This window comes from Capra hircus, chromosome 28, assembly GCF_001704415.2.
Source record: "Capra hircus breed San Clemente chromosome 28, ASM170441v1, whole genome shotgun sequence".
In the NCBI taxonomy this organism is placed as follows: Eukaryota; Metazoa; Chordata; class Mammalia; order Artiodactyla; family Bovidae; genus Capra; species Capra hircus.
The window spans coordinates 40,690,667-40,717,645 of record NC_030835.1 but is presented as its reverse complement, the minus strand read 5'-3'; the positions used below and the strand labels follow the sequence as shown (position 1 = coordinate 40,717,645).

Sequence of the window (26,979 nt, the reverse complement as noted above, 5' to 3'; positions counted from 1 at the left end):
CATCACCTCCACTAGCTTTGTTCGTAGTGATGCTTTCTAAGGCCCACTTGACTTCACATTCCAGGATGTCTGCCTCTAGATGAGTGATCACACCATCGTGATTATCCAGGTCGTGAAGATCTTTTTTGTACAGTTCTTCTGTGTATTCTTGCCATCTCTTCTTAATATCTTCTGCTTCTGTTAGGTCCATACCATTTTTGTCCTTTATCGAGCCCATCTTTGCATGAAATGTTCCCTTGGTATCTCTAATTTTCTTGAAGAGATCTCTAGTCTTTCCCATTCTGTTGTTTTCCTCTATTTCTTTACATTGATCGCAGAAGAAGGCTTTCTTATCTCTTCTTGCTATTCTTTGGAACTCTGCATTCAGATGCTTATATCTTATAGGACTCTTAATAATGCAGGAGCACACATTATATAAAATAGCTATTTGTGTAGTTTGCATTTCCAGTTTCGGTTTAAGAGTTTAGAGATGAGATGTACTCTGGATGCCATGTAATTCTAGCCAGGGTTTCTATAGATATATGTATCTGGAGATGCTTAGTGAGGGTGTGATCAACCGCTTCCTATAGGGGAAAGAGTGGTAACAGGAGACAAACTAATGTATTCAGAGTAACAACCTAGTCATAGATAAGAGATTTCTGGAGGATTTTCAGTGGATCATTATCCTTCCTTAATTTGGTAGTTATAAAGGGATATACTTTTCCATTAATCGGTAGGCTGAAAAGACGAGTGTCTGAAAATAGGGTCTTACTCTATCATTTGAATAGTACTTAAGAAAAGACTTATTTATTTATTGGCTGTGGGTCTTTGTTGCTGTACGTGGGCTTTCTCTAGATGCGCTGTGCAGTTTTCTCATTGTGGTGGCTTCTTATTGTGGACCATGGGCTGGGTAGTTGTAGCCCACAGGCTTAGTTGCCCCGAGGCATGTGGCATTTTCCTGGACGAGGGATTAAACTGGTGTTCCCTGCATTCTTAACCCCTGGACCACCAGGGAAGCCCCTGAACACTGCTTTTGAGCATTCCTCTGCATTTGGTATTATCTTTCCACATCAGCTCTATCAGGTAGGAGGGAGAAACACTGTGATCCCGAGGAAGAGAGGGAGAGGTTGAGGCCCTGGAACGTGTCCTGTGGTCCAGTTAACCCCATTAACGGCATGGTGCTAGATCAGGGCTAGTGTCCAGGTGTGATGTATGGGTTTTTAACCCAGTTATGCAATGACAGCCTGCTTTATAAGCTGAATGAATCCATAGCGCATCAACTCCAGAAGAATCATAAAAATTTAATGAAAAGGTATAATAATTACATGTATGGGTTTTAAATGGCATTTTAAGAAGGAATACAATAATTGGCAGCTTCTGCTCTTCAGATCATTAAACAACTAATGTTGGCAGCTAACGAGCAATTTGGTGCCTGGCGCAGTCACGCGTATTATTTACAGCCCGTAGAACACGCGGGCGCGCGTGTGGAGCTCAGCTCTCGACAGCTTCACATTCCATTTCCTTCGAATTATGGCCCCATTTGCTAAGAGGAAAAAAGATTGAATACAGTCTTGCTTCTGAATTAGGGTTTTTGCCTTTCTTGATCAATGTATCTTTCTCAGGAATGCAGGTGGATGTGTCTCTATTAAGCCCAGAGGAGGAGATGCATCATTTGGGCAACAGAGAAACCCTCTCTCAAATGTGAATTATCTCCGGTTTAGGATCCAGGGAAAATTCTTAAGATGGTGTCTTGCACAGAGGGCCTGAGTTTTCTGTGTCGTTTTTAGATCAGCTGAGAAATTGGTCAGAACTGATTGGATGAGGGGTTCCCCGAGTTAGCTGGGGTGGGAACACACCCCCCATGTCCTATTTCCCTGACACTCTTGAGCCCCGTGGTGAACAGCCCTTTCAGTCCATGGATCGCCCTGTGGGTTGGATTGGTGACAGATGCTCACCATCAGCTTCTGTGGTGGTGTTGGTTCAGTCACTAAGTCCCACTCTTTGCAACGCTGTGGACTGTAGCCCACCATGCTCCTCTGTCCATGGGATTTTCCCGGCAAGAATACTGGCGCGGACTTTCTTCCAGCGATCTTCCTGACCCAGGGATCAAACCCACGTCTCTTGTATCTCCTGTGCTGGTGGGCAGGTTCTTTACCGCTGAGCCACCAGGGAAGCCCCTTAACTTCTGTACGTGACGCAGTTTCCATTTCCTTCTGAGCTGTGCTCCACAGCAGGGAGGGTCAAGGTGGGAGGAGGTACTCTCTTTAGGATTCTGGCAGGTCTGTTTTTATATAGTCAGAATAGCAAACCCTAACTCTGTTAGACAAAAGCACAAACATCTCCAAGAGAGGCCTTTCTCTATTTTAGGATCTTTGTGAGGATGCTAGGACAATGCTCAGAGGTTCTTAGAAGCCCTACTGAATGAGAGGACCTTATGGGATACGCTTAGGTTCTTAGAGGGCCTTTTGTCTGTCTGAAAGCATCTAGATCTCCCATCCTGGTTTTGATCAACGGACTGAGGATATCCTCTTGATTTAGGAATCATCTGCCCTCTGCAGACAGGAGGAATAATAAAAATGCATCGGTTAGGTACAATGGCAGCCTGAAATCCTCCTTGATTTATGTGTGTGTGTGTGCTTGCTTAGTCGCTCGGTTGTGTCCCACTCTTTGCAATCCCAGGACTGTAGCCCGCCAAGCTCCTCTATCCATGAGATTTCCTAGGCAAGAATGCCATTTCCTTCTTCAGGGGATCTTCCTGACCCAGGGATTGAACCCGCGTCTCCTGTATTGGCAGGCAGATCCTTTACCACTGTGTGATTTGGAGGGAAATAGGAACATTCTTAGAAATAAAATTCGTTTTTCTAGGTAATACAAAATATTTGCTTCTCTCTAAAAAGTTCATGGTTTTGATCAATGGCTGGGGGATCTGATAGACTCAGTAAAGGTTTTTCAAAGATGATGTTTATCCAAGATGGAACTAGAGACCTGCCAAATGAGAAGGAAAGGGTATTGTTGAAACCTTAATAGCAAGGGAGTCAACCACCATCACTTATGCTGTGGCAGAAGCTCCAAGGCAGAGGAGTGGGAAAGCTTTGCAGTGGAAAGAAAAGGAGGTTCCAGTAAGGACTGGAAGCTGTTGGCCTCGGGGAAGCTAGGGGTGAGGTAACTAGAGCACCCAGTGTGATTGCTTAGGGGAGCATATTTGGCTTTCTCTGATTGGTCCTAAGCTGGAAGCAGGGACAAAGGTTAGGAAAGCTGTTATCAATCAAGTGCTGGCTATTTAGGGCCGGTTGTTACAGAAGCTGTTGTTTAGCTTTGTGGGCTGTGGATAGAGAAAGCGTCTGCCTGCCTACAAGTCTGCCTTACAGCTGGCTGGCCTCCTCTGCTGGTTGCTGTGCACAGGGCTGTGTCCTCGGTGCACTGCTGCAGGCTGGGTTCTGTTCTACGTATGATCTGGCCACTGTCTGTCTGTATACTTTGTCTCTCTCCAGGCAGCTCATTTTCTCAAGCTAGTTGAAGCAGTCTATGTTTTATGTATTAATAAAATCCTGTGTTACAGCATTCTGTTCCCTGCATCTCCTCTATGCAGTGTGGCCATTTCCAAAATGTTTGATGTGCAGAACCAGTCACGGAACTTGGCTCACAGAAGATGTTTCTCAGTGTCTCAGGAAATCATGGTGGCTGGAAGAAAGAAACAAAACCAGCAGAAAATAGCAGATTCTAGCTGAAGGAGCTACCACGGATAGGGGGATGGGTGCAGTTGGCTGGTGCTTGATTGTGGCCTTGACATTGCTGAGGGCGGTGCCTAGAAGGCAGACGGTGTGGACTTGAACTTGGAATTCCTCAAAAAATCTGGTGTCACACCAGAGAAGAGATGCAGAATTCCATTAGTTAGGGGTTTATGTTCAACACTGGCTTTATTTCTTTTTCCCTAGTCAAGTGTAGCTCAAATTTGGGTAGGCAGAAGAGGATGGGAAGAAGAGAAGCCTGGCGTGCTGCAGTCCATGGGGTCAGAAAGAGTCGGGCACAACTGAGTGACTGAACTGAACTGAACTGAACTGAAGAGGATAATTTAGGAGAATCATCACAAATGGAAACACATTTGGCTCAGCCAGTACCATGCGTGTACACGTCCCCGTGGGCGGATGTCATTGTGAGGCCTGGGCACTGACCGAGTGAAACAGCCCCTCTGAGCACAGGATTCAACTCGCCTCCTTGTGGTTCCCTCCCTGCGTGAATGACCTGTGGCCATGTGTTTACTAAGTCCCTTACTGAACTATATTTGGTAGAATGAGCACCTACCATGAGGTTGGAAGAACCAAGTTCAAGTTCACTAATCTAATGTGACATCTTCAAATTCCAAAGCTTTGTGACATTGGGAGGGTCACTCTCTGGATCTCCGTTTCTTCAACTAGAAAGCAGAGACAATGATTACAAGAGCCCCTTCTTGGATTTTTGGGAAGACTAAAGCAGAAGGCGATGGCGCCCCACTCCAGTACTCTTGCCTGGAAAATCCCATGGATGGAGGAGCCTGGTAGGCTGCAGCCCATGGGGTCACTACGAGTCGGACACGACTGAGCGACTTCACTTTCACTTTTCACTTCATGCATTGGAGAAGGCAATGGCAACCCACTCCAGTGTTCTTGCCTGGAGAATCCCAGGGACGGGGAACCTGGTGGGCTGCCTTCTATGGGGTCACACAGAGTCAGACACGACTGAAGCGACTTAGCAAAAGGAGAATTTATCTATGAGCTCTATAATCTATGAGACTCAAGTAATGACCTCAGAAAGTAACTTGCAGATATCATGAAGCAGAGAAGAGTAAATATTTGAATTCAGAGACACTCAGGATATAGTTAGAGAGAACAGAATGGATGACATCAGTTTTAGCTTTGGCATACCCCTAGAAGTTTTTAGTTGTGTTATTTGTAGAATAAAATATTTTGACAGGTGCTTTAAAAAAACCTACTTGAAGGCCTATGTGCGGTTCCCTTGGGCCAGAGCAGGTGGGCACACGTGCAACTTGATGCCAAAGCATATACGCACCCCTAAGATTCCAGGCTTTCCCCATGGCTTGGTGGTAAAAGAACCCACGTGCAGTGCAGGAGATGCAGGCAATCCAGGTTCAACACCTGGGTTGGGAAAATCCCTTGGAGGAGAGCATGGCAACCCCTTCCAGTATCCTTGCTGGAGAATCCCATGGACAGAGGAGCCTGGTGGGCTACAGGCCATGGGGTTGCAAAGTCAGACACAGCTTAAGTGACTAAGCACGCAGCACACAGATTCCCCTTCACTTTAGGGAAGGCCCATCAGGGTAATGGAGACTGGGGTTACTGGGTCGCTGATGGAACTTCTTTCAAGGATCAACATTTCTTTTTTTCAATTTTCATCTAAACACTCTGGCCAGTTTCGGCAATCAGAGAGGGCTGCCTCAAGCCAGATTCACCTCCTGGGCTTGGATCTGAAGCCAAAATGCTTATGAAATATTAACCGAGGGGACTGTCATGCTTTCTCATGGCATGGGTTTTGATATTGACTGTCTCTTTGGGAATTCACTCTCGTTCTGCGTATATGAAACTTCCACATCACTCTGTATTTTCCCAAGCCATACCCCTTCAGATCAAGGAAGGTTCCTAATTAGTGATTGCTCTCACGTTTTATTGAGGCCTTGGTCTCTGGAGCTGGTGATGAGTTGCAGGAGGGCCTGATGATGTGTTTGCAGGGCCCCTTCCGTACTGGCACTCACTCCATCTCTGTAGTCTCTTCCTGTTTGCTTTGAGAGGTCTTGTCTCTGAACTATTCTCGGGAGGAAGTTGCACACTTGGCACCTTCTGCCTGGAGTCTCTGGGGCCCAGTTGGTGCTTACCCCACATTTTATTAACTCTGTAGCCTTGAGAATATGGCCCTGCAGGATGAGAGTGAGGGTGAGGGTTAGGTCTGGGGTATTGGTGGGGGCTCCCTCAGCCCAGGCTGAGAAGGGAACTTGAAGGTGCCGCATGTGCTGGGACTGCGTTGTGCGTCGGCAACCACACCTCTGGGGCAGGTCCTTGGGCTTCTTTGGGGCCCTTCTGGGGGTTTCACCAGCGGCAGCCCTCACTGGTCATTTTTCAGACAGAAGTCATGGATCCAGAAAAGTTTCAATTGTGTTTCCATTTACAACTCAAAGCTTGTGGAGTCCAGCCTGCTCTCCTTATCAGGACTTTGGTTTTCCTAAGTGGTCCGAACCCACTGGCTTGACTTTGGGGGCTTCCACCGACTTCTTGGCTGCGCTAGGCTCCACCTCAGTCATACGCCTCCCACCAAAGATGAGGCTCTTTGCTTAACCAGGTTTCCATTTCTTCTTTGGAAACCTTACATTTTTTTCCTGGAGAACCTGCCTCCATCTCCCTTTCTGGAATTATCTCCTTTCCAAGAACCCTTCTAGTGAATATTTGTATATATATATATATTTTTTTAACCATACATCTTATCCCCCCTCCCCCTCCTTTTTTTTTGATATGTACCATTTTTAAAGTCTTTATTGGATTTGTTACCATATTGCTCCTTCTGTTTTTTTTTTTTTTTAATGTTTTGGTTTTTCAGCCATGAGGCATGTGGGATCTTAACTTCCCACCAGGGATTGAACCCACATCGCCTGCATTGGAAGGCGAACCTTCAACCACTGGACCACCAGGGAATTCCCCAATTTATCCCCTTTATTCAAGATAACTTCCTGGAGAGCAGGGACTGCGCCTGTTCCTTTCTGTATACGCCCATGCAGTGATAGACAATAAATAGTCTCAAAAGATATTTATCCAGTCATGGAATTGGAAACTGGATTTCAGTAACAGAAATGATATTTTTTGGGTATTCAGAATGCCCTAACATGGAAAAAATTTTTGTAACCTTTTCCATATTTATATAATATTGAAATCTGCCTATTAAATAATCAAAATGAAGAAATAAATAGCACAGTCTATTATTCTGGAGACTTCTGGAGTTGTATTTGAGTTGGAAACTTGCCCTGCATTTTACTGCTATGGAACCTTCAGCAAGATATTTAGTTCTCTAGATTTCACTTTTCTCCACTGTAAAGCAGAGATAACAACATGTATTTTAGTGAACATAAAATGAGCCATTATTTTATATAGTACTAAGAAAGAAAAATTGCTGTCAATTAAACAATGATGCAATGCTTTCTGTGGCTTAGACTTTTTATTTTTTTTTATTTTTATTTTTTTAAAATTTTATTTATTTTTTTATTTTTTAAATTTTAAAATCTTTAATTCTTACATGCGTTCCCAAACATGAACCCCCCTCCGACCTCCCTCCCCATAACATCTCTCTGGGTCATCCCCATGCACCAGCTCCAAGCATGCTGTATCCTGCATCAGACAAAGACTGGCGATTCAATTCTTACATGATAGTATACATGTTAGAATGTCATTCTCCCAAATCATCCCACCCTCTCCCTCCCTCTGAGTCCAAAAGTCCATTATACACATCTGTGTCTCTTTCCCTGTCTTGCATACAGGGTCGTCATTGCCATCTTCCTAAATTCCATATATATGTGTTAGTATACTGTATTGGTGTTTTTCTTTCTGGCTTACTTCACTCTGTATAATCGGCTCCAGTTTCATCCATCTCATCAGAACTGATTCAAATGAATTCTTTTTTACGGCTGAGTAATACTCCATTGTGTATATGTACCACAGCTTTCCTATCCATTCATCTGCTGATGGACATCTAGGTTGTTTCCATGTCCTAGCTATTATAAACAGTGCTGCAATGAACATTGGGGTACATGTGTCTCTTTCAATTCTAGTTTCCTTGGTGTGTATGCCCAGCAGTGGGATTGCTGGGTCATAAGGTAGTTCTATTTGCAATTTTTAAAGGAATCTCCACACTGTTCTCCATAGTGGCTGTACTAGTTTGCATTCCCACCAACAGTGTAGGAGGGTTCCCTTTTCTCCACACCCTCTCCAGCATTTATTGCTTGCAGACTTTTTATTTTATACTTACTGAAATAGCTCGTTTAGATGTACTTAAGCTTTTGAAAAGTCACATATCACTCTTTAAAAAGAAAAATGTAAGGGCAATGAATTGGTTAAGGTTTTTCTAAAATGTTTCATATTCAGACTGAGTGTCCTGATACACAGTTTGACTCAAGTCAAGACTCCTGTTTCTCCATACATTATCATCCTCTGCCTCAGTGAGGATATTGGTGATGTAACTTTTTTCCTCCAAGACTGAACTATTTTCTATAGGATTTTCTGCCAAGCTGCTTACACCATTCTTCAAGTTTTAAATGCTGGTGCTTTCCTGATCTTACAAATCTATATCAACAGTTAGGACTCAAATGGTCCTTGCTGTGAGAGGTGGACCATAACGAAGGCTGAGCACCAAATAATTGATGCTTTTGAACTGTGGTGCTGGAGAAGAGTCTTGAGAATCCCTTGGACTGCAAGGCAATCAAACTAGTCAAACCTAAAGGAAATCAACCCTGAGTATTGACTGGAAGAGCTAAAGCTGAAGCTTCAATATTTTGGTTTAAAAAAAAATATTTTGGTTACTTTATGCTAAGAGCTGACTCACTGGAAAAGACCCTGATTCTGGGAAAGATTGAGGGTAGAAGGAGAGGAGATGGCAGAGAATAGGATGGTTAGATAGCATCAAAACTCAGTGAATGTTAATTTGAGCAAACTCCATGAGACAGTGGAGGACAGAGGAGCCTGGCTGCTGTCAGTGGGGTTGCAGAGTCAGATGCAACTGAGAGACTGAGCACATTCTAGAATTTAATATCATCAGAACCCTGTAGGGTACCGTCTCTTGTGTCTTTTTTGATTTACTTCCGTGTCACTGCATGTATGAAGAGTTCGTGCCTGTTTCTTGGAGAGTGGCCTTCCCGGGTGTAGATGTATCGCTTTTCTGCGTTCTCCAGCTGATGGATGTTTCCGTTGTCTTCAGTTTGGGGTTGTGAGTAAAGCGACTGGGAAGATCCGAGTCCAGAATTTTTGCTTATGTGTTTCATTTCTCTTGGATAAATACCTAGCAGCGGAATTGTTGGATCACAGGATAGGTGTATGTTAAAGGTATAAGAAGCTGGCAGAACCCTTCTCCAAGTGGTTGTACATTTCAATCTCCACTATGTGGGACAGTTCCAGTAGCGGGTTGTCCTTGTTAACTGGTTTCAGTCCAGTTAATCTGCTTACCTGATTGGTTTTGCAGTGGAATCTCCACAGCTTTAATGTGCATTTTCCTGGCAACACTTTTTCATATGCCTCTTGGCCGTGTGTATGTCTTTGTAATGTGTCTGTGGCATCATTTGTCCACTTTCCAGTCAGGTTATTTGTGATTTAATTATTGAGTTGCAGAACTCAAGTGCTTCCTCAGATATATGTATTGTAAATATTTTCTCCCTGTCTGTGGCTTGCCTATGCATCTTCTTAATGGTATTTTTTTGAGTAGAGGTTTTTAATTTTGATGAAGTCCATTTATCCATTTTTTCTTTTATAATTAATATTTTCTGCATCCTTTATAAAACTTTTGCTGACTCCAAAGGTAGATTAATATTCTTCTATATCTTCTAGAAGCTTTACAGCTTTCACGTCTTCATTTAGGTTTGTGGTCCATCTCTAATTAAATTCTGTGTATGTTTTGAGGTATGTATTAGGATTACTGTTTTTCCCGGGTAGGTAGCTACTTGGTCCAGTGTTTCACTGAAAACACTCCTTTTTCCTCGTTGACTTGCTTTGACACTTCGGTTGAGGATCACTTAACTCTGTGAGTGTGGGTCCACTGCTAGACTGTCCGTTCTGTTCCATAGAGCTGTTTGTCTGTGTCTATGCCAGCCCCATACTGTCTGCATTTACTGTAACTTCACTGTTAATAAGAAATCAAGGAGCAGATGCCCTCTAACTCCGTTCTACCTTTTAATGATTGTTTTGCTTTAGCATTTTCTTGTACATTTTAGAATAAGTTCAATTTCTACAAAAGACTCATATAAGGTTTTGACTGAAATTGTATTGAATCAATAGATCAATTTGAGGAAAATGAAAATCATAACAAAATTCAGTTTTAATATATGTGTATATGATGTCTTTCTAATTATGAAGTCTTCCTTAGATCTCTCAGAAGCTTCAAAATGGTTTTGTGTGTAGAAGTTTTCTCATGTTTCTTTAAATTTATTCCTAAGTATTTTGAGTTTTAAAATATACATGATATTTTAAATTGTTTGCTGCTGGTATTTAGAAATACAGTTAATTTCCGTGTATTGACCTGGATTCTTTCACCCCTGATAAATTCAATGTGCCATATGTTTTGCTTAGAATTTTATAGAATTTCAGGTTTATTCTTGCAGTCGTCTCTAATGCAGGTATTCAGTTCAGTTCAGTCGCTCAGTCATGTCTGACTCTTTGCAACCCCATGAATTGCAGCACGCCAGGCCTCCCTGTCCATCACCAACTCCTGGAGTTCACTCAGACTCACGTCCATCGAGTCGGTGATGCCATCCAGCCATCTCATCCTCTGTCGTCCCCTTCTCCTCCTGCCCCCAGTCCCTCCCAGCATCAAAGTCTTTTCTAATGAGTCAACTCTTCACATGAGGTGGCCAAAGTATTGGAGTTTCAGCTTTAGCATCATTCCTACCGAAGAAATTCCAGGGCTGATCTCCTTCAGAATGGACTGGTTGGATCTCCTTGCAGTCCAAGGGACTCTCAAGAGTCTTCTCCAACACCACAGTTCAAAAGCATCAATTCTTCGGCACTCAGCCTTCTTCACAGTCCAACTCTCACATCCATACATGACCACAGGAAAAACCATAGCCTTGACTAGACGGATCTTAGTCGGCAAAGTAATGTCTCTGTTTTTGAATATGCTATCTAGGTTGGTCATAACTTTTCTTCCAAGGAGTAAGCGTCTTTTAATTTCATTGCTGCAGTCACCATCTGCAGTGATTTTGGAGCCCCAAAAAATAAAGTCTGACACTGTTTCCACTGTTTCTCCATCTATTTCCCATGAAGTGATGGGACCGGATGCCATGATCTTCATTTTCTGAATGTTGAGCTTTAAGCCAACTTTTCCACTCTCCACTTTCACTTTCATCAAGAGGCTTTTTAGTTCTTCTTCACTTTCTGCCATAAGGGTTGTGTCATCTGCATATCTGAGGTTATTGATATTAGCACAATCATATTCTGTAAGAAGTTTGCCCTGAAATTCCATATGCTAATTTTTTTGCTCCAGGTCATACAGTTTGAGTTACCAGGGGAGTATGGTTTGAATTTCAGTCTAGTTTGACTCCAAGGCCCAATCCCTCTCCACCCCACTGTAATATTTCACCTCTTTGACATTTGGATGTTTGAATGGAGTAATACCATGTAGCTTCCCTGGGTTTCACGGGGACATTTTTGTGTCATTGTGTTTCAGAAGGACATGAATTAATCAATGGAACCTCTGAAACAAAATACCACGAGAAAAGGTGGAAAAGTGCCTAAAGGTTTCTCTAGTTTAAAAAGGACTGTCAACGTGCTTCCAGATTCCTCCACAGAGGCCATTCATGCAGCTGCTGCTGCTGCTAAGTCGCTTCAGTCGTGTCCGACTCTATGTGACCCCATAGACAGCAGCCCACCAGGCTCGCCTGTCCCTGGGATTCTCCAGGCAAGAACACTGGAGTGGGTTGCCATTTCCTGCACACAGCTGCAAATTCCAGTTTCCTTGCCTCACACAGTTGTTGTTGCTGAGTTGCTCAGTCATGCCCGACTCTTAGCGACCCCACAGACTGCAGCACGCCAGGCTTCCCTGTGTTTCACTGTGTCCTGGAGTTTGCTCAAATGTGTGTCCATTGAGTTGGTGATGCCATCTAACCATCTCATCCTCTGTTGCCCCCTCCCCTCTTGCCCTCATTCTTTCCCAGCATCAGGGTCTTTTCCAATGAGTCAGTTCTTCACATCAGGTGGCCAAAGTATTGGAGCTTCAGCTTCAGCGTCAGTCCTTCCAATGAGTATTCAGGGTTGATTTCCTTTAGGACGGACAGGTTTGATCTCCTTGCCGTCCACGGGACTCACTGTTAGCACCTGTTTGCTATGGCTGAGTCTTCTGTGTATTGGGATGCTCTAATGCTTGTTCCCCCTCCTTCTCTCCCACTTCTCTTCTCTTCCAATGCGCTGCAGGAAACCATTTCTGTACAGCCAAGGAGCTCACGGAGGAGATCAGATCATTAACGCTGGAGAGGGAAGGGCTGGAGGGGCTTCTCCACAAGCTGTTGGTACTGAGTTCCAGGAACGTCCAAAAGCTGGGAAGTGTGAAAGAAGATTACAGCAGACTCAGGCAAGAACTGGACCAGGGGAGAGCTGCCTATGGTAAGTGGTCGCACGGTTGCCCGATGCAGTGTGTGTGCCGTTATTGCACTGCTTCACATGTGCCCTTCACTGTGGAGGCTGTCCTGGAGCCACACAGGATGTTGTTGACAGGAGCCCTAGAAAATAGGGCACGATTTCTTCAGCGTTTGTTTTGCTATCAATCTGATGCCGTTTCGTTTCCTGTCTTTCCTCCTCCTCTACTCTGTGTTTGCTAATGGCCTTGTGATTGCTTGAGGCAATCTCCCCCTTGGCACAGGTCTTGAGAATTTTCTGGCTGACAATTATCTCCCTTTTGTTCCTTGGCTCGGCCTTCTGGCTTGCACAGTCATACACGAAAGCAGGCTGGCTCTGGGAAAACCAAGGAGAGACCATGGAGTGCCTCTTCTCTGTGGGCTTTTCTGAGAGCTGCCCACAAAGAAGGGGCAGATGCAGAAGACACTGCCTTGGCCAAAGTATCCGCTTGTTGGAGGAGTTAAACTGTTCTTGTGGTCTCTTCTTGTCTAGTTGTTATCAGTAAATGAGGTCACCTTGAAGTTTCACTCTGAGGGATAATTTCAGCAGATTGTGCTTTAGCCCAAATTAATAAAGTCAAACCTGTTTCTTAAAAAAAAAAAGTAGTAAAGAGTTTCTGATGATTCAGTTTCTAATATACAGAATGAAATCATAGGGAGAAAATTTAAAATACAATAGTTGCTGAAACCCGTTTCTTCACCAGTAAAATGAGATGATAGATTATCCATCTTAAAGCTGGTTAAGTGATACAGATTAATTGCATTAATTTATTAAGATCCTGAGATTGTGTGTGTGTGTGTACACCTTTGCCCTTCCCTTGGGAACTAGAGGTTGTTGGAAGGCAAAGTTCATACTAGTAAATCATATTTCCTAAATAAATGTTTACTAGATAAATGAATGACATTCATACTAATAAAGAGCTATATTTATAAAGTATACTTGTTTAAAAATTTCTAGTGAGGTGGATGAAACTGGAGCCTATTATACAGAGTGAAGTAAGCCAGAAAGAAAAACACCAGTACAGTATACTAACATATATATATGGAATTTAGAAAGATGGTAATGATAACCCTGTATGTGAGACAGCAAGAGACACAGATGTTTAGAATGGACTTTTGGACTCTGTGGGTGAGGGAGAGGGTGGGATGATTTGAGAGAATGGCATTGAAACCTCTATACTATCATGTAAGAAACGAATCGCCAGTATATGTTCAATACAGGGTACAGGATGCTTGGGGCTGGTGCACGGGGATGATCCAGAGAGATGATATGGGGAGGGAGGTGGGAGGGGGGTTCAGGATTGGGAACTCATGTATACCCGTGGCTGATTCATGGCAAAACCAATACAGTATTATAAAGCAAAATAAAGTAAAAATAAAAACTTTTTAAAAATAAAAAGAAATAAGAATGAAGGTATTAGGTAGCCAGATTTGAAATAGGTTCACCCTGGGGGCTCACACAGTAAAGATTCCACCTGCAATGCAGGAGACCTGAGTTTGATTCCTGGGTTGGGATGATCCCGTGGAGGAGGGAATGGCTACCTACTCCAACATTTTTGCCTGGAGAATTCCCTGGACAGAGGGGCCTCATTGGGTATAGTCCATGGGGTTGCAGAATCAGATGTGACTGAGTGACTAACACTTTTAACACACTTATTTGAAAATACTCCACAAATTGAAGTGAATGAAGATTAGTATTTAAAACCAAACAAATATGAAATCAGCTAATAGAAACAGGTGTGTCGTTTCACTGCTAATACGTTTGGTTTTAAAGGCTTCCTAAGTTTTGCAGAGAGAGGTTCCTTTGCAGCTATCTGAACGACAGGTGCCGCTGTCAGCCACTGTTGTGTCCGCTCAGCCCTGGACACCTCTAAGTTGGCCTTATCTTTTTTTCACCTTTGCAGGTCAGAGCTTTGTGTTTTGCCAAATATGTAAACTAGACACTGTGCATTTGAGCCTTAGCATATAACTATAGTCCTGAGAAATGACAATGTGTTCCTCCAAGATATAATGCTGCAGTTTATTATGTTATTGTAGGTCTAATTTTGTAGTTAAATAAATTTGGCTGTAAATTTTTATAAATTTGTTTTAAAATTTTAAAAATATAAACAAGGAAAACTATGAGATGTCTTATGTTACCATCATAAGACTTTTGGCACAAAACAGGAAATTTATATCTCAGAGAAAAGATGAAAACAAATTTGGACAAATTTAGTTCAGCAATAGTTTCTTGTTTTAAAAAAACTTTATTGAGGAATAGTTGATTTACAGTGTTGTGTTAATTTCTGCTATACAGCAAAGTGACTCATATATATATATATATGTATGTTTTTTCATATTCCTTTTCATTATGGTTGTCACAGGATATTGAATAGAGTTCTCTGTGCTGTACAGTAGGATCTTTTTATCTATCCTATACATAATAGGATGCAGATATATTTTCATTTGAACAGTTAAGCTCTTGAAAGCCATTAATATCTCTTTTTTTTAAGGAAAAAAAAAGCTGTGCGGTACTTTTTGAATCTCATCATTGTCACTTGACTAAGTATTTTCAAAATGATGAATAAAACATAAACAAATGGAATGAGAGATTGTTACCGTGGATGATTCTAAATTGCAGATGGCTCATTACTGTGAAGGCATTCTTTATGTTTTATCCTTGGATTTTGCTGGATCAGCTACCCTTTCCCTGTGCTGTGTGTGTGTGTGTGTGTGTGTGTGTGTGTGCGCGCGTGCACACTCAGTTGTATTCGGCTCTTTGAGACCCTGTGGTCTGTAGCCACCTGGCTCCTCTGTCCATGGGATTTTCCAGGCAAGAATACCGCAGTGGGTTGCCATTTCCTCCTCCAGGATGTCTTCCCCACCCAGTGACAGAACCTGCATCTTCTGCAGCTGCTGCTTTGGCAGGTGGATTCTTTACCACTGAGCCACCTGGGTAGCCCTTCCTTGTGCTTTACAGGCTAAAGCTAATTTTTAAGCAATCTGAGGTGACTTGGCGATGGGCCAACCAACTTAATAATCTTGGGTTGGTGAGAGTGTAAGAGACAAAGAAATAAATTCTTAGTAAAGTGAAGCTTTTATCCAGTGATATGATATTAAACTAGACCAGCATCCATGTTCTGTTATTTGTTGGGTTTGAGAGTTAAAAATCTGGAGTGAGCTCTGTGCTCAAGTTTAAATGTAGAGCAAATACAAAGAAGTAATGTGCTTCTGCACATTACTGAGATGGTTGGATTGCATCACCGACTAAATGGACATGAGTTTGAGCAAGCTCCGGGAGTTGGTGCTGGACAGGGCAGCCTGATGTACTGTAGTCCATGAGGTCGCAAAGAGCTGGATACGACTGAGCGACTGAACTGACTAACTAATGTGCTACTGCAGGTATTCCCATGAGCTGACTCTTTTTTTTAATTTATTTTATTATTTATTTACTTTACAATATTGTATTGGTTTTGCCATACCTCAACATGAATCCTCCATGGGTGTACATGTGTTCCCAATCCTGAATCCCCCTCCCACCTCCCTCCCCATACCATCCCTCTGGGTCATCCCAGTGCCCCAGCCCCAAGCATCCTGTATCCCACATCAAACCTAGACTGGTGATTCATTTCTTATATGATATTATACATGTTTCAATGCCATTAATCTTAGATAAAACATCTTAAAGTAAGACTATTAAAAAATGAGCAATGTGTAGTGTTCTTAAAAACAGATTTTTATTTATATATTAAAATTTTTTTCTATATGTTATTCCCTATTTTATTTCTTTTTTATTAAAAAACATTTTTTTTTACAAGTGTGTTGGTTTCTGCCATATAACAATCAACCATAATTACACCTGCATCCCCCACCCTTGAGCCTCCCTCCCCTCCGCCACCCCACCCCTGTAGGTCATCACAGAGCGCCAGGCTGGGCTCCCTGTGTCACACAGCCAGTCTTCACCGGCTGTCTGTCTCACACATGACAGTGTGCATGTATGTTGGTGCTACTTTCCCCATTCTTCCCACTATCTCCCTCCCCCACTGCGTGCACAAGTCCATTTACTACGTCTGCGTGTCTGTTCCTTCCCTGCAGATTGGTTCATCAGTACTATTCTTCTAGATTCCATATGTCAAACTGGCTCAACTTTGTTCTTTTACGGCTGAGTGATATTCCACTGTATTAGCCACACCTTTATCCATTCATCAGGCCACGGACATCTCGGTTGCGTCATTTTCTGGCTATTGTAAATAGTGCTGCAGTGAACCCTGGGGGTATATGTGTCCTATAGGATTGTGGTTTCCTCAGGGTATATGCCCAGTAGTGGGGTTGCTGGGTCATATGGTAGCTTTATTCCTAGTGTTTTAGAGAATCTCCATACTGTTCTCCATAATGGCTGTATCAGTTTACATTCCCACCAGCTGTGGAGTAGGGGTCCCTTTCCTCCACATCCTCTCCAGCATTAATTGTTTGTAGAAATGGCTTTGCAATGTTGTGTATTTTCTGCCCTACAGCGTGAATCAGCCATAAGAATACATGTATCCCCTCCCTCGTAGCCTCACCCTATCCCACCCACCCCCACCCTGCCCCTCGAGGTGTCACGGAGCACTGAGCTGAGCTCCCTGCGCCGCACTGCAGCTTCCCACTAGCTGCCGGTTTTACACATGGTAGTGTATATATGGAGAAGGCAGTGGCACCCCACTCCAGTACTCCTGCCTGGAAAACGCCATGGACGGCGGAGCCTGGTAGGCTTCAGGCCATGGTTGCGAAGAGTCGGCCATGACTGAAGTGACTTAGCAGCAGTGTGTACATGTCTGTGCCACTCTCTTAGTCTGCCCTGCCCTTTCCTTCCCCTGCTGTGTCCACGTCCGTCCCCTATGTCTGCGTCTCCATTCCTGCCCTGCGAATAGGGTCATCAGTACCGCTTCTCTAGATTCCATGCGTGTGTGCATGCTAGCGGTCACAACAGTCGGGGACCCAGGCTGTGTGATGTCGGCTCTGGGTAGGCTTACCCAGCCATGTGTGTGTCCGCATCCAGTCGGGGTCCTGTGTTTATAGCGGAAGGGGAGAGCTGCAGTCTTAGAGAATAATCAACAATCTCTGTCATTCAGAGGGTTAATGATGGGGAGAGTGTATGTGATGGCGCATCGCAGATGAACTTGCTTTGCTAAATCACGTACAATGTCATTACATCTCGTGTCTCTGGTTCAACTGTGAGCCCGCTGAGGTGAAAGCACGGTCTTTAGGTTTCATTTTTGTTGTTGGCAGTATCCACCATGATGTCATCAAAAACAGTAAATAGGCCATAAATATTTGTTCACTTACTGGGGTCAGATGTTGACAAGAAACATTAGTCCTTTCTTCCCTTATTTTGACTCACAGACCCAGACCTTGGATCTTCTTTTTTGTTCAAATGTTTAAAATTCTTCTCCCAGTCTAATTAAGGCAGTGATAAAGTTTTTTAAAGTTTTTCATGGAAGATGCTTGAGTTGTCCGAGTTGGATATACAGATTGGGGTGGCAGCAGACGGAACAATGTGATGCGAAGTAGGCCAAAGTACTTGGGGGCAGGGAGACAGAAATCATTATGAATCTATTGACTTTTGGCTCAGTGACACAGAGTCTGTTTAAAGAGGGGAGGAATACCCCAGGTGCTTATACCCCATCAGTGGTTCCTAAGACTTCAGGAGAACGCATATGAAGTCTGAGCAGTTTTAGGGGCAGTAAATAGATTAAATCTATCTTTCAACCTTTGAATACTTGTGGAAATTAACTATAGACCTTTAGTTATTGTGGATTTCAGTGTTTTCTTTTTTTAAGGGAGAGTGGTATGAAAAAGAATCAGTAACATTTTTAAGTTTGCTACGTCTGTTTTCAGAAAAAAAGACAACCCTGGGATTTACAGAACCGTGTTTCCCTCTCTTGTGTATAAGTTGGTAATCTGTATTGTCCTTTATTAATATTATTGATTTCATACTGTAACTTGGATATAAAGGAAGCAGACGTCAAGGGGAGAGATTTAATCACAGAATAATCAGGGCCAGAATTTTAAATAGGACATCATTAGCATGGTAATGAATTTTCCCACTTTATGCCAGCTGCCCGAGTAGAAAAGATGCTACAGATGTAGCTCAAAAATCCGGCAGCGCCTGTGGCCCAGTGAGCTGTCAGGAATCCACGTAGGATCTGTGAAATGCGTGAAAGAATTCTCAGTGCGGGTGTCAAATGGTGTCTTTTTTCTGGGAGTGATGGCTGGCTGTGTCCAGACTAAACTCATCTGTTTGCCTTTCAGTGAGTATGGAGGAAGAGGCAGTCAGATAAGGGGCAGTTTTTAAAGGTGATAAAATGGGCGTGGCTCAACTTTTCAATTATGGTTTGGGTCTAATATCTACTTTTTCCTTTAGGCTAGAAAGGCCACATTCACATAATCCTACCCTTCTTCTTGGACTACCTCCTAACAGGTAATAAAAGGAAGTTTGATGCTGTTTAGTGAGATACCAGTTTTTTAACTCTTCAGTCCACTGGTGAAACATCTTTTGTAAATCACTTTAAGAAAAAGCGTTTGGTTTAGAGATCATGTGATTTAACAGGCTTTGCATATATAGGCAGTCACTCCTTTTCCACATTTATTATCTATATTTAGGTGAAATTTTCAAGAAAAATTAGAACGGGGAATAAAGTCTGTCTTTTTGGGGAGGGGGTTGGGGAAGAAATGGAAAACTGGAATTTATATAAATATACATCAAAGATGGACACAAAAAATTAACAAATATAATGGAAATATAATGGAAAAGTTGAGACAGAAGAAAATGCAAGTGATGAGTGTTAATTATTTCGGTTGAGAATATGATGTGATCATGAACTTCCTAGAAGCCAGAGCAAAAAAGACCAATAAAACATCATCTGTCCTCCTCAAAAGTAGCTTAAAGCATGAAGTTTTCAGGAATATGGAGTGGTGTTAAATCCTTAAAGGTGATTTTTTTTGAGAGTGTGATGGAAAGTCTTCATGAGTAGATTTATAGCAAATGAAAAAGCTGCTACCAACCATTTCTGACAAAACAAATGACAGCTGAAAGCAGTAGTGCATGGGAGCCTGTGGACCTGTGCACAGACTTCAGATCTGCACGGCTGTGCATTGTTTTCCACAAAAAGATCCAGTTACTCAGCAGATGTTTGAGGGAGTCAGAATTTCCTTCAAATTTTAAGTTCCTCCAAATGTTAAGAAACTGTTAACGTATAATTAGATGGAAGTCAATTAGGAAGGCCTCAGGCTCATTGAGTTTAAATATAGGATCTTCCGGTGATCTGACATCAGTGGTCCTAAGTCCCTGGAACCTGAAGGGGTGGTTGCTGCTGCTGCTAAGTCGCTTCAGTCGTGTCCGACTCTGTGCGACCCCATAGACGGCAGCCCACCAGTCTCCCCCGTCCCTGGGATTCTCCAGGCAAGAACGCTGGAGTGGGTTGCCATTTCCTTCTCCAATGCATGAAGGTGAAAAGTGAAAGTGAAGTCGCTCAGTCATGTCCGACCCACAGCGACCCCATGGACTGCAGCCTTCCAGGCTCCTCCGTGCATGGGATTTTCCAGGCAACAGTACTGGAGTGGGGTGCCATTGCCTTCTCTGGAAGCGGTGGTTAGAGACCCCTTTCCGTAGATGCATCACAGGGATTTCGAGGTGGCCGGAGTGGTAAAGAATCCACCTTCCCATGCACGAGGTGCAACCGATGTGAATTCAGTCCCTGGGACAGGAAAGATCCCCTAGAGAAGGACATGGCAACCCACTCCAGTACTCTTGCCTGGAAAATTCCGTGAACAGAGGAGCCTAGTGGACTACAGTCCATGAGGTAGCAGAGGGTCAGACATGACTGAGCGGCCTGAGCTATTTGTCTGGGAACCAGATGAGTGTTGCAGGTTCAAGGTGAAGGAACTTAGTTTGTTATATGGCAAGTATTTTATTAATGTCTGCCTTTCTAACTGGAAATCTTTATTTGTTTAGATTGAATATATGTATAATATGAATATTTTGGAGAAAAGCTTTCTTTAAAATTTGAAAATTTCTTTTCTCAGGTTTTTCTGTGAGCTGAACTTTCACGTCCCTAATCATCTTATTAAGTTATCAGAATCCCAGTTAAATATACATTTTCATTTTTTAGTTTCTCTGCATAGTTTTCTTCTTTCCAGTTTATTCTTACATCACTGTGAGTATGGTTATTTCCCTTCAGACTCTCTTGCTGTAAAATTCTAAGCTTGAAATGCGTGATTACTTTCCTTCCTCTTGTATTAAATAATCATGATAAGTCCTTTGGGAGGCTTCTCCACAACAGTGCAAGAAGCCTGTGTTAGTTTGTGGGTGGCCTCAGTTCAGTTCTGTTGCTTCTCCATCATCTGTGTCTCATCTGGCACGTGTGGCATCACAGTGTGAGGTTGGATGAATACATTCTTTCTGCTTCCCAGGTGTTTGATGTAAGTCACGGCAAAGCCAGGTGTCTGTTTCATTTCTCTTCACCCCTCCATCATTTAAATTCTGTTATTTAAGTATAGTTGATTTACAATGTTGTATTAATTTTTGCTATATAGCAAGTGATCCAGTTACGCATATATGTATTCTGTTTTGTATCTGTCCATTATGGTTTATTGTAGAATGTTGAATATAGTCACCAAGCTATACAGTAGGACCTGTTGTTTATCCATTCGATACATAGAACCTTACCCCTGCTAACCCTAACCTCCCCCTCCATCCCTCTCCCGACCCATCCCCCTTGTCAACCACAATCTGTTCTCTAAGTCCATGATCGTGTTTCTGTTTTACAGGGAAGTTATGTCCTGTTTTAGATTTTACACGTAAGTGATATTACACATAAGTGATATTACATGGGATTTGTCTTTCTCTGTCTGAACTTCACTTAGTATGGTAATCTCTAGTATCATTTGAAAAGAAAGTGAAAGTGAAAGTTGCTTAGTTGTGTCTGACTCTTTGTGACCCCATGGACTATACAGGCCATGGAATTCTCCAGGCCAGAATACTAGAGTGGGTAGCTTTTCCCTTCTGCAGAGGATCTTCCCAACTCAGGGATCAAACTCAGGTCTCCCGCATTGCAAGTGGATTCTTTACCATCTGAACCACCAGGGAAGCCCAAGAATACTGGAGTAGGTGGCCTGTCCCTTCTCCAGGGGATTTCCCCAACCCAGGAATCGAACCGGGGTCTCCTTCATTGCAGGCAGATTCTTCAGCTGAGCTGTCAGGGAAGCCCCTAGTAAAGCCTCTGTGTTCCAGAATGACTTAGACAGTTCCTGCAAGAGGTGAAATCACTGGTTACTCTAGTCCATTCTGGTCTTGAACTCCCATGATTCCTTCCAATTTTGTTCCTTTTTGTAAAAAAAAAAAAAATTGACCTCAAATATTTTTTTAAATTGTGGTAAAAGTCACATACTATGAAGTGTACTGTTCCAGCCATATGTAACTGTACCATTCAGCGGCACTACATTTATTCGCATTGTTGTGCAACTTCTCATCATCGTCCATCTCTTGAATTTCTTACCTTCCTAAACTGAAACTCCCTGTCCTCCCATTAAACACTAACTCCTCATACCCATTCCCTGTGCTTTGGCCCCTGACATCTGCCAATGTACTTTCCGATTCTATGAATTTGACTATTCTATGTGTCTCATGTAAGTGGAATCAAACAGTATTTGTCTTGGCCTAATGTCCGCTTCTGATTTCTTCTTTCCATTTTTATCCGTGCAGTTAGTTTTAGAAATCTTCACTGATGCTACTCCTTTTTCTACATGTATCTCCATTTGCTTTTCCCCCCAAAGATTTATTTGTTTATTTTTGGCTGTGGTGGGGTTTCGCTGCTATACATGCAGGCTTTCTCTAGTTGCAGTGAAGGGGGTCTGTTTTCTAGTTGTGGTACCCCGGCTTCTCACAGTGGCGGCTTGTTGAGGAGCAAGTGCTCTAGAGTGCTGGGGCTTCAGTAGTTGCAGCACTGAAGCAGGCTAAGTAGTTGTGGCAAATGGGCTTAGTTGCTCCACGGCATGTGGGATCTTCCTGGACCAGGAATCAAACCAGTATCCCTTGCATTGCAAGGCAGATTCTTAACCGCTGGATCACCAGGAAAGCCCCTCCATTTGTTTTTTACACTCCTATAACAATATTCCCTCAACAGAGCCCCTAGGTGGGAATAGAGTGACAATTTTAATAGTATTTCATACCCAATTGCAGCAGGCAGTTTTTTGACATGCTGATTTGTTTGGAGCAGGAAGTTGGTTCTATGTTATAAGGTGGGTCCATGTGAATCTTAAGTACTTGACAAGTGTTCTGCTTTCTTTCTGGAACATTCTTGTCAACCAGTGCCTATGTTAGTCTCTGTCTACATTTCACTTGGACTCAGGGCTTTTGATGACCTTAGTGTGTGCACACACATGCACACTCATACACACCCTCCTGAAAATTAAGCTGAAAACGGTGGTAAGCGGGATGCCACAGTTCCTGGTGGAAAGCCCCTTGGCCAGGGTTGGGGGAGGGGTTATTCATTTCATGGGGCTGTACCCTGACTCGCAGAATGTTTCTCATCCTTCGCATTGTCTTTTGTGCATCGCTTCCTCCCACACCTGGTTTTAAATGTTCTTGGGTGGGAGTTTCCAGTAGTCATGTATGGATGTGAGAGTTGGACTATAAAGAAAGCTGAGCACCGAAGAATTGATGCTTTTGGAATGTGGTGTTGGAGAAGACTGTTGAGAGTCCCTTGGATGCAAGGAGATCCAACCAGTCCATCCTAAAGGAATCAGTCTTGAATATTCATTGGAAGGACTGATGCTGAAGCTGAGGCTCCAATACTTTGGCCACCTGATGTGAAAAGATTGAAGAACCTGATGCTGGGAAAGTTTGAAGGCCAGAGAAGGGGATGACAGAGGATGAGAGGGTTGGATGGCATCACCAACTCAATGGACATGAGTTTTGAGTAAACTCCAGGAGCTGGTGATGGACAGGGAGGCCTGGTATGCTGCAGTCTGTGGGGTCGCAAAGAGTCAGACACAACTGACTGAACTGAACTGAGTGGGAGTGGTACCACCCTCAGTAACCTGAACAACTTCAGCATTATGTTATGGTCTGAAAATAGAATATTATTGTCGTGATTATTAGAACTTAATTGAAATGAGGGGAATTTAATTCTCTAAATATTGTCCTTAATGTAGAACCTTATAGATTTAAAAATGAATTCTTTGGGGATTTCTCCTTCTGTGGTCTTTATTGTTTGTATTTAGCATGTGTTTATTAGATCCCTTGCTGTGTGCACAGATTAGCTATAGCTTTAATGGATTTGATATGTTCTTTGAAAGGAAGGAATGATTCCCTGTATGTTGTCACTTTCTCTTCAGTAACAAATGTTAGTTTCTCTTCTTTTGGGCTAAGGCTGCACGTGCATTTGGTTGTCTGATCCTCTGGACACTTGTGCAGCTGGCCCAGTACCATCAGATGGAGATGATAAGACTCAGGAAGGATGGGAGTCTTGTCTGAAGTCACATGGATGGAAGGGGTCAGGGCTAGGATTTGAATCCATGGCACCCCACTCCAGTACTCTTGCCTGGAAGATCCCATGGATGGAGGAGCCTGGTGGGCTGCAGTCCATGGGGTTGCTAAGAGTCAGACACGACTGAGTGACATCACTTTGACTTTTCACTTTCATGCACTGGAGAAGGAAATGGCAGCCCACTCCAGTGTTCTTGCCTGGAGAATCCCAGGGACAGGGGAGCCCAGTGGGCCGCCATCTATGGGGTCGCACAGAGTCGGACACGACTGAAGTGACTTATCAGCAGCAGTAGCAGCAGCATATTGTGATTTCACCTTTTATGTAGATTTATATTCTTTATGAACCTGATTCCTGACATGAGGTCTTTCCACCCTCCCTTACCACTGGCTTACTACCCTTATTGCCAGCCACCTTCATACTGCACTCAGAGTCGAGATTATGGAACAAAAGTCCACTAACATCATCTCTTGAAATGATATTGAGTGTCCTGAAAAGAGAGGCTGTTTTCATGTTTGGAATTTCTAAGTGCGCATTCTATGTTGAATGCCCCAAATGACGACCTGCTGTCTGCAATATTCCTACACTCATTGCATCATGGAACTTGACAGGAGGTTCTCTAGGTTATCAGCCATGTAATACTCATATTTTATATTAAAACCCAAATTCTTTATTTTGGAAGGATAACTAATAGGGACTTACCATCACTACCACAAGTGAGAAAAAAGTTGAATTATACAAATTTAGTTGGATACAAATATGGGAACTTCAAACCACTTTTGGATATTTTGTTTTCAAAGAACTATGGCTAGTTCTGCTTCCTGTTCAAAAATGCTTAAATGTCAGTGTTTTCCTTCGTAGTCCTGTAAGATCAGGCATTGATAGTATATTGATATCCCAGTCAGAGTTTTTGGGGGAGAAACCCCGTTTGCCTTTAAGAATTTACTAACATGCCATCCAATTGGTTATGAGGAATTAAGTTGCAAAAGTGTGGCTCAGATGGTAAAGAATCTGCCTGCAGTGCAGAAGACCCAGGTTCAATCTGTAGGCTGGGAATATCCTTTGGAGAAGGAAATGGCAACCCACTCCAGTATTCTTGCCTGGGAAATCCCATGGACAGAGGAGACTGGCGGGCTACAGTCCATGGGGGTCCCAAAGAGTCAGACATGACTGAGCGACTAACACATTCACTTTTCTTTCAAACCCCTATTTGCCTGTAGAATTTACTGATATATCATCCAATAAATAATAAGGAATTAACTTGCAAAATTTGATGGCCATTGTTGTGAGTTTCTTTTGAGTGAGCTTTTGAACTTTAAATAAGCAACATGTACAGTATTCTATAATTCAAGGCTTTGAGAGATTAAGACTGATTCTTTTTTTTCTGAGTCCAATTTTGTGAATTTTTGCAGAATTAAATGTTTTTCCTGCTAACTATGATGTATTTTGGAGAAGGAAATGGGAACCCACTCCAGTGTTCCTGCCTAGAGAATCCCAGGGACGGGGGAGCCTGGTGGGCTGCTGTCTATGGGGTCGCATAGAGTCGGACACATGACGTATTTTATACTATCATAGTATTTTTAGTGCTTAATCTAATAGGAAATGTCTTGATTTCCTCTTTGACTTTGTCATGAGTTATGACCTCCTGCCATTTTCTCTTTGTTCTTTTTCTTTGAAGCTGCCATATGTTTTGTAACCCAAGAAAGAGAATTGTTTTTGAGAGGTCATCATTTGACCTGAAAAGCTAACTTGGCTTTTCAGGTTCTCTTAGCTCTTGTAAAGAAGACAGGGTTTCATGATAAGTGTTTTCTGCCCTCATCACATTGTTGCACCAAATTTTGTTGCCCTGTGCCCACCAGACTTTGGGTGATGGCCATCCTGCCTCATTTACTTTTTTTTCAGACTTTTATGGAATTGACGAGGGTTGGATCCTGTTCAGTTCAGTCGCTCAGCCATGTCTGACTCTTTGTGACCCCATGGACTGCAGCTCTCAAGGCTTCCCTGTCCGTCACCAACTCCCAGAGCTTGCTCAAACTCATGTCCATCAAATCGGTGATACCATCCAACCATCTCATCCTCTGCCATCCCCTTCTCCTCTTGCCTTCAGTCTTTCCCACCATCAGGGTCTTTTCCAATGAGTCAGCTCTTCGCATCAGGTGGCCAAAGTATTGGAGTTTCATCTTCAGCATCAGTCCTTCCAATGAATATTCAGGACTGATTTCCTTTAGAATTGACTGGTTTTATTTCTTTGTAGTCCAAAGGACTCTCAAGAATCTTCTCCAACACCACAGTTCAAAAGCATCAATTCCTTGGTGTTCAGCTTTCTTTATAGTCCAATTCTCACATCCATACATGACCACTGGAAAAGTTGTAGCTTTGACTAGATAGACCTTTGTTGGCACAGTAATGTCTCTGCTTTTTAATATGCTGTCCAAGTTTGTCATAGCTTTTCTTCCAAGGAGCAAGCATCTTTTAATTTCATGGCTGCAGTTACCATCTGCAGTGATTTGGAGCCCAAGAAAACAGTGTCACTGTTTCCATCGTTTTCCCATCTATTTGCTGTGAAGTGATGGGACCTGATGCCATAATCTTAGTTTTCTGAATGTTTGAGTTTTAAGCCAACTTTGGATCCTGTTCAGTTCAGTTCAGTTCAGTTCAGTTCAGTCGCTCAGTCGTGCCTGACTCTTTGCGACCCCATGAATCGCAGCACGCCAGGCCTCCCTGTCCATCACCAACTCCCGGAGTTCACTCAGACTCACGTCCATCGAGTCAGTGATGCCATCCGGATAGACAATTCTAAGCCAATGCACTGCCATTTAATATTTATGGCGTGGCAGAAACCATCAAGGGCTGCTTAAAGGTCGACTGACTTGACATGAAAAATGTATAAACCAGGTGTGCTCATAGCTCGCGTGCTCCATAGTCACAGAAGGGAATTTTATTTGTCTTTTGACATGAAACTCTCTGCAGTTTTTATAACTCATTAAGAACTGATTGCATGCTTTGCTTTAGGTTTACTGATAACCAGACTTGTTTTTCTCTTTTAATTTGCCAAAGTGATGTTAGAATTTTGGTTATTTTAGCTTGTTTTGATCAGCTCTCTTTTCATCTGTGTTACTAAAGCTGTTTTACACTGTATATATTTCTAAA

General features: G+C 42.8%; 1 protein-coding gene across 1 annotated transcript in view; it reads left to right on the top strand.

The window, feature by feature from the left end:
* Window positions 1-26,979, top strand: part of DISC1 (disrupted in schizophrenia 1) — a 446,732-nt gene that overhangs the window by 195,674 nt on the left and 224,079 nt on the right. The window contains exon 9 of the mRNA XM_018042542.1: window positions 12,126-12,314. Coding sequence (XP_017898031.1) covers window positions 12,126-12,314 — 189 coding nt within the window. The remainder of the gene's footprint in view (window positions 1-12,125; window positions 12,315-26,979) is intronic.